Source organism: Plutella xylostella, chromosome 10, assembly GCF_932276165.1.
Source record: "Plutella xylostella chromosome 10, ilPluXylo3.1, whole genome shotgun sequence".
NCBI classification, from domain to species: domain Eukaryota; kingdom Metazoa; phylum Arthropoda; class Insecta; order Lepidoptera; family Plutellidae; genus Plutella; species Plutella xylostella.
Window position 1 is genome coordinate 7,029,847 of NC_063990.1, and position 13,072 is coordinate 7,042,918.

General features: G+C 39.0%; 1 protein-coding gene across 2 annotated transcripts in view; it reads right to left on the reverse strand.

Annotated features, from left to right (window-relative positions):
- Window positions 1–350: 350 nt before the first annotated feature.
- LOC119693688 (somatostatin receptor type 2) overlaps window positions 351–13,072 on the reverse strand; it is a 61,069-nt gene continuing 48,347 nt past the window's right edge. For both annotated transcript variants that reach the window (XM_038117918.2, XM_038117917.2), the window contains 3 exons: window positions 6,280–6,343; window positions 2,336–2,398; window positions 351–2,131 (listed from right to left, as the gene is read on the reverse strand). In XM_038117918.2, the coding sequence (XP_037973846.1) occupies window positions 873–2,087 (1,215 nt within the window). In that variant the 5' untranslated portion in view covers window positions 2,088–2,131; window positions 2,336–2,398; window positions 6,280–6,343 and the 3' untranslated portion in view covers window positions 351–872. The remainder of the gene's footprint in view (window positions 2,132–2,335; window positions 2,399–6,279; window positions 6,344–13,072) is intronic.

Genomic DNA, 13,072 nt, shown 5'->3' on the forward strand with positions numbered 1-13,072 from the left:
CTTTAGAACTTATATTTATGTTAGTATGTAATGTACGTATAAGTTTTATGACGCTCACAAGCTCTTCATCATCATCATCAGACCCCCCATCGTAAATAGCCTCTCACGAATTCACGAATTTCAAATATCTTATAATAAATTAAGCCAGGCTGACCATATGACACTCTCTAGTATTGCAGCAGCACGTGGCTCGCCGGCGGTTGGTTGTGTAAATCTGCCGATATTCCGATATCCGCGGTGCTGACGTCACCCGATGTCGAACTTGATTGATACCAGCTGCGAGTGGGGGCGGCAGGAAGTACTACACCCACACTTAGCGCTGAAAAGACTACAAAATAACTATCACAAACTTGCTTCACATAATTTTATTACGATTTACACATTAGTAATGGCAATTTATGACTATTTACAAGATATGTACATTTTTACAATAAAATGTAAAGTATAATGAACAGTATAAGTACAAACGATTATCTTAAAATTACACATTAGTAAATTCTTCGTTACGACCCTATTCTAACATCTTAATTCGATCGAGAGTAGGTACTTCGGTCTTTTGCTATGTTAAGTATACATTTAGAAAGTAATTTATTGAACAGGAACATTGAAAAATAAAGAGATAATAAGTACGTACGAACTATCCACCGATATTTACAATCCTTCACGGAGGAGAACTCCGGTACACAAGTCACTCACACTCGCACTCAGGCGCACACGCTCACACACGCGCACGCGCACACAGGCAGGACGCGCACGAGCCCGGGCTCGGGGCTCGCGCGCCTCGTGACGTCACGCGGCGCTCAGTCCAGCGACACCATCAGCGTATCCTCATCGGCGACGGGCGAGGGGTCGCTGCGGCGCGCGCCCGAGCCTCAGAGCTGCGAGTGCGCCTCGCCGCCTCCGTTGGGCGCCAGCGCGGGCAGCAGCGCCGGCCGCGGCTCCAGCAGCAGCGACTCGCTGGTGGTGTGCGAGGCGCGCACGGCCGCCGCGCCCGCCCCCGCGCCCCGCGCCGCCCGCGCCGCCCGCCCCGCCGCGCCGCCGCCGCCGCGCTTCCGCGGGAACACCGAGTTCTCCACGTGCAGCGTCGCGTTCACGTCCTTGCCGGCCGCGCACGTGCACGCCTTCAGGAAGCTCTTCTTGAAGTTCTCCGACAGGAAGGCGTACAGGATGGGGTTCATGGCCGAGTTGCTGTAGCTGAAGCAGCCGGCCACCAGGAACACGGTGATGGTGACGCGCGACGCGCACTCCGTGGCCGGCGAGTATATCAGCGCCACCTGGAAGGCCCAGTACGGTAGCCAGCACAGCACGTACACCGCGATCACCGTCAGCACCAGCTTGGTCACCTTGCGGTGCGAGCGCTTCTTCTCCTTGGACTTGTTCTTGGGTCCGACGGTGCGCAGCTTGCGGATCACGAGGCAGTAGAAGATGAAGATGAGCGCGAGCGGCGTCGCGAAGCCGAGCGCGAACGAGTAGAGGATGAAGGAGTTCTGTCCCTTGTTGATCTCCTTCTCGGGCCACACGATGTTACAGGAGAGGCCGTTGTCGGTCTGGATGATGGTGGTGTACATGAAGATGGGCGTCATGACGAGCGCGGAGGCGGTCCAGGCGGCGGCGGACACCACGCGCGACACGAAGGGCGTGCGCAGGCGCGGCGCCGCGATGGGGTGGCACACGGCGATGTAGCGGTCGGCGCTCATGATGCACAGGAAGATGCTGCTCGTGAACTGGTTGATGCCGGTGGAGATCATGTACGCCTTGCACATGTACTTGCCGAAGGGCCAGGAGCGCACGGACATGGTGGTGATGAGGAAGGGGATGCCGATGAGGAAGCACTCGTCGGCGATGGCGAGGTTGACGATGTACATGTTGGTGACGGTCTGCATCTTGGAGTAGCGCAGCACGACGTAGATGACGAGCGTGTTGCCCAGCAGCCCCACCACGCACACGAGCGCGTACAGCGCCTGCGTCACGAGGTACACGGCCGGCGTGTTCATGTTGGGGCACGCCTCGAACGTCGAGTTGTACGTGTTGTTGTCATAGTAGCTGAAGTTCATCGCGCCGTACTGCTCCACGTCTTCCAGCTCCATTGTGGATCGATGTTTGCTGAGTTCTTGATTGGAGATCAGATTACCTGAAAATATTATGCCTTTTATTTATAACATATAAAAGAGGATAACGGACAGAGGATGATGAGTAAATAGTCGACACAATTTTATTAAGGACCTTGATCCATTTAAGTAAGGGTTGTAATAAGTGATATCCTCGTAAAATCAGGTCCTATATAAATATAGCAAATAAACATAAACCATCGAATCAACAATCATAAACAACTTACATAATTGATGATCCTGAGATTAAAAGCTATTCGTATCCCACCGGGAATTGAAGCGAGGCATCTCTGAAACAAAACAAAATGTTATAAGTAAATAGAATAACACCCTTCCTGATTTTGTACACGGGAAATGAGTAGATAAATTCAATATTATTTGTAATGACAATAGTGGTATTTCGCAAACAAGTTTAGCACGTTATACATTAAATACTCTCTATTTTTAGAATGTCAATTGTTTTAAAGCTCATTCTCGACACGCTCCTGAAATAAACCTATACCTAAATTATTTTAAACTTGCGATAGATAAAAAATGTGAGTGTCCCTTCTACTACATTCACTTTTAAGTTAAATAAAAAATACGCTTTCATGTGTAAAAAACAAACATACAGTGGGCCTTTTGGAAGATAACTGATATAGGTAAGTAGTACCTAACTCAGTCAATTAAGCTCCGCTAGGTTATTCCGTAAGAAATTCATTTGGCTCATCACTGAGTCTCGTAAATGTTATTGTAAAATAATATGAAAACCCCATGTTTGATTGATGAACCTATAATTATATTTTTTAATGTCACAGCTGAATTAAGCACTGGCTAGTAAAGTGAAGCACAAATTATAATGCAATTATTGGTGCGCTTTGTGTATTAGCGGCTGTTGCTCATCGGCTAAACGGTCATTTGTGTCCACATTTCATAAGTCTCTCGTGTTGTGCTAGCGCCATACAACAACGCGGACTCGGACAGCGCCGATGTAAACACGGCATCATTGTGAGATACAAGCCGCATGTTAGTACATACAAATATAATTGGTTTATTGGTTCGCCCACCTGTTAGTGTGTGTGTGTTTGCTAGTAACTAATCATAAACTAAAGAATATTATTAAATTTATACACACTTGCGCCTGTAATCCCTGACAGCGTAGGCAAGGTTGTAATGTGTTCCAATTCAATCCTAAATCAAAACTCCAATAAAAAAAGCCGTTTTTTAACCACCCTGGCTGAATACACTGACTACTTCACTACCTCAGCCAGCATATTCCCTGACATAATTCGTAAATCGAGTGATCGCGTCCCAAATCAAACCAAAGTAACAAAAGTTAGCATCAGAGAATAGAATTCACATTAAACTGATCGCGCACTGAGCGCCGCTACTCGTAGCTGCCAGCACAAAGAGTACGAGACAATAGACTCGCGTCCGTCGCACCGAGGACTCTATGTTACTCTTCAATGTAGCTCTCACGGAACCGGCTTACTGAGCGAAAGCCTCTTGTTATCACTCATTTGAAATTTCTATCCTAATCGTACCCACTTCAGGTATTGTTATAGCGTTGGGTTTTGTAACGGATAGTGAATAGTGGTGTAGTGCCAGTCAGACTTGAAAATAGGGATTGAAAGTAACATCACTGAAAATTATTACTGTTTATTAACCCGCCAGTGCTCGCGTCAAATTTCGTGACACAAACAGTCGCATGTGGGTCTTTTAGACCCGAAAGTAAATTGCTTTATTTTCTCGAAACATAAGAAAATTTTGATATTTTTGTACATTAAACGTAAGGTTAGTAATAAAACTATATTCAAATCAAAATTATTTATGAATTTATGTAGGTATAAAAAAATATGTTTTGACAGTTTCAAAATTAGTATGCTTCATGTTCTTTTTTATCTACATAGGAACATAAATTACAGCCTGTTTTTATTAATTTTATATTTATCAATAAAAAAAAATATTTTATATCTAAACTAATAAGGTTAAATATTCAACAATCAGCCTTCAAAGTTAACATAAATTTACATATAAAATTACTTCTTCGTTGTATTGATTAAGAATATAATTAGGTATTTTCTTCGGTATTTTCACATATTCGGATTACAATTAATGCATAAAAATGCAGTGTGATCTCTACAACGATCGTCTAAAAGGTTACGTGATATTTCTGAAAAGAAAAAATAAAAAAAATATCAAAAAAATTATACTGACACAAAGCGTCGCTCTTGGGTCGAAAAGACCCATACTCACTTTGAATGTCCGTCTGACCTTTGAATCTGGCCGGGGCGGGGAGTGCGGCTAGCCTATATGGTAACTTAAAGGTACTAAGCACGCCAGTTAGTAATATAGAATATTTTAAAAGTTATCGAGGTATAAATAGAGTGCTGGGTCTTTTCGACCCACGCGCGACTATCCGCGGGTTAATAAAAAACTTATTAAGAATATTATAATTATATTTATGTAGTTTATATTGGCTATTTACATTAGCAGATGGCGGAAGATCAATAATTGTATGAATGGGAAATTGTATTTGATAATATAAACCGATTTATTGAAATATAAAATTTGGTGCTTGTAATAAAACTCTCCGTGCGATAAATAGGCTAAATTGAAAATTATTTACTGCTTTAATTGAAATACCTAATTGTCACTTCAATATCACCAATTTGTATCTAATTGCATTGCGTATTTCATTAATTTGTTAATTAATGATCTTAATGAAGCACATCTCTGATTTATATTTATATCAAACTCCAAGTGCTTAAATATCTGCAATTAACGTCTATTTTTAACCGACTTCGAAAAAAGGAGGAGGTTCTTGATAATTCGATCGTCTGTAGGTATTTTATATAGACTTAGGGCCAGTTTTTTGATCCCTAGTTAACTCAACTATTGGTCAAAAATGGCTACCATTAGTTAAAATCCAACAAAATTCGTATGCAACTGTCATGTTTGACAAGTGACTTGACTAATGGTTAAAGTTGACCACGGATCAAAAAACTCGGCCTTAGGGCCAGTTTTTTGATCCCTAGTTAACTCAACCATTGGTCAAAAATGCCTACCAATAGTTAAAAACCAACGAAATTCGTATTCGTAGAGCTGTGAAATCTGGCAGCACAATATTAACTAAGCAGAATCAGAATCGTAAGAAATTAGGTAGCTTCCGTCAGATTGAAAGCGATAGTAAAAATCGACAATTAACTCCCTTTATATTTATCTACGTAGATATTCTTATCGTGTATCTAACAAACACAGGAGAGACTAGCGTTTATAAACGTAGATAAAGACGTATACACGTCCTACCAATCATGTAGCTGTGTTTACCGCAGTTGGTGATATTGTGACGTGACGTTTTTTACACTGGGTGATGCGTGAATAATTCATTACATGAACGCATGAACGCACGTAGATGCGTTTTCTGTCAAAAAAGAGTGAATTCAATGCATGACTTTTCTGTATGTGGGACTGTGAGTGTTTTCTATACAAACGGTGAAAAATGTGAAAATTACAAGCAACGTTCGGACTCGCATTCATGCACCATGCAGCGTCATGCGTGCTAGTGTGAGAACAACCTTAGAAAGTCCGTAGTGGTCGGATGGAGTCCGGGGGACGCTCTTTAAATTGAAAAAAAACGAACGAACGATAATTATCACGCAATAATAATAAAATAAGACGTGGTTAGCGTTGCAGCTATGTTTTTCCTAAGCATCGGATTAGAGAGTGACCCATTGTATGATGAACCCAACCACTCTAAAAGCTTCCACACCGCCGCCGCTGCCGCCGCTGTGACTGTGGCGTCGGTTCCTTAAGCCTTTGCGAGAATTCATCCATGCACATTTCTATCTCTATTTTTAGACTGAAGGCGTTTTCCTTTGACATTTTCAAGTATTTTAAATTCAAAGCACGAGTTTTTTCCATGTATATTTTGCATTAGACAAGATGGCTGTTAAGTTTTATTTTTCTATAATTATATTAGAATCTAATATATTTTCTAGATGATTTTCCTTGACGTATGTAAATGGCTGTTAGTGTGTATAGCCAGAATAATAGTTACTATTAAAGTAATTTCTACAATTTAATTTACGTTCGTTCTTATTAAATTATAACGGTCAGACCACGACGGCTGAGTTCTCACGTCCGAGATGAAAGAATGAAAACAACGGAAATTCTACCATTTTAATCTTACCTGCTATTTTATAAAATGGGTCTGCAACATGATCCTCTGAAGAAATAGTAGTCGTTGCTGTAATCTGAAACAATAGGAAAGAAAACATTCGTCACAAAGAATTCATTTAGAAAGTTTTTTTCAGAAATGGGAGAATACAAGGCTGTCGTTCGGAATGTTCCGGTTTCGATTCTAGAAATCTGTAGGTACTTATTATGAAATGTATTCCAGGTATTATTCCTTCTGTATGTCTGTCTAGATAGGGGTATTTTGTTTTTTATTCTGCAGCCTCCTATAATACCTATAATACCCATCCACTCAAATTGACGTATAATGGAAAACTCACATCATTTTCTCCAGAAAATTCTTACAGCACACTCTGTTCCCTTATCAGTATCAGCAAGCCGGAGTTCTAAAGCATGACCTAGAATATATGTGAAGAGCGCCGAGATAGTTACTTTACAATGGCGTCTCCAGCGGAATACCGACGGAGAATGTGTCATGATTGAAATTGTTCGGGCGACGACGTCGGACTCGGGATGGTGGGCCACACCTGCAGCGGGAACTCACAGGCAGAACATATAGTTATAATAATCTACATATTACTCGAGTCCTTAGAGAAGTAAACCTCAAGCAAGTGGCTATCATATCTCTGCTTGGGTCTGCACGAGGCATGGAATAACGTTTTCGGACCGTGATGATGATGATGATGATAGGTCCGACCGATTTCGGCCATGGCTACCACTTCGACCCCTAGTTCTGTTGGCGCGCGTGCACCCTAAGATGGCTTCGGACCGTATGAAAACATTTGGTCATGTATAACAAGAATACACTTAATTTTATCAGATCCAATGCCAAGACTATTAATTTATTGAGGCAATTTAACAAGGATAAAAAGGCAGACCTTTAAGCGAGTGAGCTTTTGTACATCACTGTTGCCCTGTTGGTGATGGACTAAGTATAAGTTTATGTAAAATATGACGCATACATAAAAGTGTACATCACAGTAAATTAACAATTTAAAATCTGTAAGGGCATACAGTACATACAGCTGTATTATTATAACGCGAACAAAGATCACCACATCTATGTACGATTGTATCTGAAACTTCCTGGCCCCATCGCCTAATCTTATTTTTCTCTCACAGCTTCAGCCATCAGTCCCAGAGTAGGTAGCGAATGATACTACCGAAGGCATGGTGTGTAGGCAAATGGATTTTCAATTCACACTCTATAATTTTATGCTCTTTTTGTATTTCACTCACACGAGTGTTTATAAAGTTTACGGTATTTTTTATTAAATCTAACTATTATAACGCATATAACCAAGTTGGACAGTCCAACATTGGTAACTGCAAATAACTTAACGCTTTTATTCTTTATTTTTTGTTTACAAGTAGCTACATGAGTTTAACAACCTGGAGCAATTAATTAACAGAGTTAAATTGACTTTACTCAGCTTTTATTTTTTAATATAAAGGTTCAGTCTGAAAGGAAAGTGACTGGAGCGCTTGAGATGAATTTATAATAATCTTCTTACATTAGATTGAAAATTAATCGTGGGAGGGAATGAAAAACTACTTCTATTCAAATGATTAGAAATAAAAATAAATATTTATCATCCCATACAATATTCTTTAATTATTTACATAATTGTAGATAATATAACAGTATAAAATTTTGTGAAATAAATCCGTAACACCAGACAACCTTAGTATTGACCCGTAAGATAAAAAAAGAATGATGCATTGTAGATGCTTATGGAACAACTGTGTCCCTTTCCAGGGTGCTACAGGCATTTTAACCACTGAAATTATTAAGACGCTTTGGTAAATTGGTATATCGTGAATATATAGAAACAATGCAGCTGTAATCGAAATACCATTTCGCAAGGGAACATCTTGGCAAATGTCTCACCGTAAACCCGGTTGCGGAACAATAGCGCTGACAAACAGACAGACAATGTTATCTCATGACGTCAATTTTGTATATACAATAGCCGCTTGTTTGTTTTAGATTTATTTCATCCCCCTTGTTGCACCAAGTGCAACTCGTATTTAGGTAAGGCATGGTTTTAGGTGTAATATAAACAGTATGGTGTGTTAGAAATGATACGAGTAAGCTTTGACATAGACCTATATCCAGCTGCAACTGTGTTTAATGACGATGACGATCTATAGAAGTCACAACCCTACATAGTACCTACTTACCTAAGTACTACTTTTTGTAACAAACATAGGCTCAGAATAAAAACAAGCTAGGGATTGCATTAAAAACAGAGATAAGCAAAATGTCCTAACGAATACCTATCTACTTTCATTTTGATTTAAATTGAAAAGAGTAGGTACAATTTGAAGCAGCTTACCACAAATAATATAATGTGCATGGCAGATAAGCCGCGTGTGGGTTCGGGTAAGTTAATTAGCTCACATTTGAATGAAACCAAAAATTATCAAACCACCACGCAGAAATTCAATGAAATATAATTTAACTACCACTGTCACCGTAGGTAATAAATATAAATTATATTTCAAATAACAATGAAATCCGTACTGAAATATTAAATTTATTGATAATTAGGTTTTATCAGTTTGGTTCTTTTGCAACGAGATCGGCCAAACAAATATTACTTAATAAATAGTTTTGTTTCAGTTTTACGAATTTCCAAAAGATGAAGAACAAAAATTGTTCAGATCCGGATGAGGAGGTTTTTTTTTATGTCAAAATGCAGGTGGCACTTTTGGCTGAATATGAATATTACCGTATTCATAAAAGTGTTAATGTAGCGTTATATTCGCATCTCAGCTTTTTGCGGTTTCACTGTGCCATATTAGAGAGCAGTGAATTACGGTCTAGCTAGAACATAAATCCCTTAGTATTCACCAAATATACTACGAAGTGTATGAAAATGGGAATAAAAGTAATGGTTGAATTTTGTTTGGTAATACCAGAGTACTTACTCAGTGTTGTGTTTATTTAAGTAAGTATTTGAATTTATAAGAAATAGAAGCCATGTAAATTATTTTTTTGTAATATTTTTACGTTGTATAAAGTAGAGAGAATCACACTCATTTTAGCTCTTAGAAGTAACTACTAAATGCCCTAACTTGAACATGAATCTAAAAAAACTATTTATTTAGAAACATAATATGTAAAAATAATAAGAAATTTTACTTTCAGTTAGGTATTTATCTGGAAAATGAATGGGAGAGGAAGCCTGAATATTTATTCATTAAATTTTCTATTGGAAAATGTAACAATCATTATGATATGGATGTATGTAGTATCTGTTCTAGGAATAAAATAGGTGTGACATTATGGAGTTACTGACCATATTGGATATAAAGGACCTTATCAGGTTAGGATAACACTGTGCCGGTAGGTAGCGAAATACTGAAAAGCTCTGCCGCTTTTTTCGTACCATTCATACTACCATGCCATGTGGCAGATGCAATGTAAGAGTACACTTCCGAGCCGAGCGGCTCCGGTGACACGCAGTAACTTTTGTTTGGGCGCAGCGACACTGACTTTTCACTTTCAACTGTGACGCTTTGGTCGAAAAATGTTACTTTCACAGCGACAGTGTCGCCGAATCCATCCGCTGGGAAGGGTACTTTAACAAAATATTTCCATAGTCTTGGTGTCTCGACGGCTATTTAATGAAAATTTATTCACTTTAAGTGAATTTTATTAGTGTAGTACTGTGGTTTTATATTTATTTAATGATGATGATGGGTCTTGGTGTTGAATTATGAAGGAATTTGATGTTGAATTACATGTAACCAACATACCTAATTTATCTACTCTCCTACAACAACGATAGATCCGTAAAAAATGTGGCCATAAATATACTGAGGCCCTATTTTTCCTCAGAAAAAATATTACCGTGAATAAGATTCTTCAATCATTTCTTTACAGAAGCGTTTCATTATTGCTGAGATTAATAACTGCTCATCAATTCGTTCGCAGCCTAAATAGTTTTAATATCAGTCAATGTCTAGTCTACGTTTATATTTTCATACAATATCATTTCTGACTTTATATTAAAGTCAAAGTTAAATAGTGACTGAAAACAGTAAATGCGCAACCGAAACGAGAGCTCACAAGTCACAAATTTACTATGGCAACAATTATTCTTTGTAATTTTTGACACCCGTCTCGTATACAATTTAAAGAAAAAAAAAACTCCCATCCTTTACCCATTGCAAAGTAAGCGTAGTCAGGTCAGACTATTATTATACATACTTACTTGTTATTTTGGACATACATAGTTTGGTGCAATGAGGCAGTTACTAGTTAATGCCGACAGTAACATGACTGCGCCGTATCGTCTCCGATAGTCTCCGAGATTACTGGGGTGACTCTAGACACCGGACAACTAAGTTTCGCAGCGCTGCTTCGCAAACCACGACTCTATATCTCGTTGTATTAAACATACCGATTGCATAACTGACCCCATTCGTTCGTTTCTTGTCAAGCTAGAGTGACCTTCCCGGCGCAGGCCGATGGTCGTCGAAGCACGTTTGTTTTGTTAATTAATGGCCCCGACCACGCCAGCTGGACGGCTTAACTCAAACTGAAATTAGCCGGTATAACTACTTCGCACCAAACTTCTTGGGATATTTTGAGCCTTAGCAAACAGGTTTAAAATAAAAAAGCAGCATTATAAATGTAACGCCACCTTTTATAAAAGTTTTTACACATATCATATTAATAGGGCGACAATTATACTATACTGAAATAATACGTGAACAGAGCATCTGAAAGAGGAAAGACAATAGAATAGAATATCTTTATTGGTCACCACAAATTAAAACATACAAAGAGAACTTATAAACTAGGAACAATGAAAAATAGGCGGCCTTATCGCTAAGAGCGATCTCTTACAGGCAACCTTAAATATAAAGAAATAAAAGTAAAGAAAATAATTAATACGATAAGAAGAATTTTATTTTTATATTTAAAATGTCTGACTGAAGTGGCTAACTTAATATCATTATAAACCTACTCACACATTTAAGTACATTCTATCAGGAATTACTGCTCCCACATCAATGGAACAAGCTCTACCTTGATTATGATAAGCCATATAACGTTATAATTAAAAAAGCCTGGTTTTGATGCTCGATTGAAGCCAGAACAGGATGTTCTGCGGTTATTGATGTCAGTCGTTCGTCTTGTGTCGGCGAATATTCCTTCCCAACGTTCAGTAGCACCCCTCCCGTAATGGAAAAGTGAAATAAGTCTCTCTCCGCCCGAGATAAGGTCGCTTTTAGTGTTATTGCAAATCTCGTGACGGCAACGTCGCTACGGATCGCAATTCAATAAAAGTTGTGCATCCTCTGCAATAAGAATATCCGGCGAGACGCTCCCGATATTGAATATGGCAGCATCAGCGACTTTGTCGCGTATTATGTGATCCTCTCCTCCAAACTTTCGCCGATTAGTCTAATCGGTATTGAGTTTTGTTACAGACGAGTCTATTATTTTTGATAACACGTAGTAATTGAATCGTAAAGTTAGGTTACGATGAGGCTGACATATTCTCATATGAGAAAAAAGCCTCTATAAATAAATGAGATAAAAAAATAAGTAATTGAATCTTTTGGTGATGGGGATGGTTACCCTTAGGGGTCAGCTTAGGCTAACTTTATGTAGTAGCGCTGAAATAATGTGCGTAGGTATAGGTATAGGAGGTGTACCCAAGCTGTATAGAGTAACCCCCTTATTCATAAAAAACTTACTGGACGCTTTAAGTTTCGCACTGTTTTGTCATTCTCTGTCAAAGAACAAATTGTTCTCTGTCAGAGAGTGACTGAACAGTTCAATAGCTAAAGCGTCCAGTAAGTTTTTTTTAAATAAGGGGGTAATTTTATTAATATACTTCTGTAAAGGTATATATTACAATCACACATATATAAATTTATATGTTTACTGAATAGTGTACTCGTAAACAGCTGTAACGTACCCTTACAGCTATATACAGTTCAGATAGGTAGGTATATGCCGTTTAAATGACTTAACTGAACTTTTCAAAAACAATAGATATATCCAAAATACCTATATTATAAATGCATGTTACAGAACTTTATAAATCTTATTCCAACATTTGCAACTTGCCCTAATAAGCTGGTGGTTCATTGAACGTATTCCTAACACTAAGCACGTGTATCGCATTGTTAGAAGCAACTTGAAGGACGACTACAGAACATGCAACACTGGAGCCGTTGCAAGGAACAAAGCACTCTGCTTTTGTTACATTATTCTTTAGCAACGCAAATGTTTGCCCTTTCCTCCCGGCAGATGGGTCTTCATGCTCAGCAAAGACTATAAAAACATCAGCGAGGTCGTGTAACAGCTCCAGGTGAACTATGCCAAATAGTTGTTTGGGTGCAACGTGCATCAAGTATTTTATTCATGCAAGTTTATGACTGCTCCACAAAGAAGATGGTTCACCTTCACTCACTTTACTTATGTTTTCCATTTTTATAAAATTACTCTTTGCATAATGTGCTAGGGTCAATGGTAAATTTTATTTCTGCAGCATGAATTATGTATTTGGTAAGATACTTCATATTCTATTGCATTTAAGACGAAGTGGAGTGAGTCCAGATATGATATGGATGGGTAGCTTAAATTTAGTTGGATTGGGTTTTATCATACATTGAGTTTCATTACAATATTTACTGAAGCGTCCGTAGTCGAGCGGGCCTCAGTGATCGTAACTGATCGCTGAGGTTAAGCAACAACTGACACGGTCAGCCATTGGATGGGTGACCAATTTTAAGTGGTGCTTTTCTGGACGCTTCCGTGC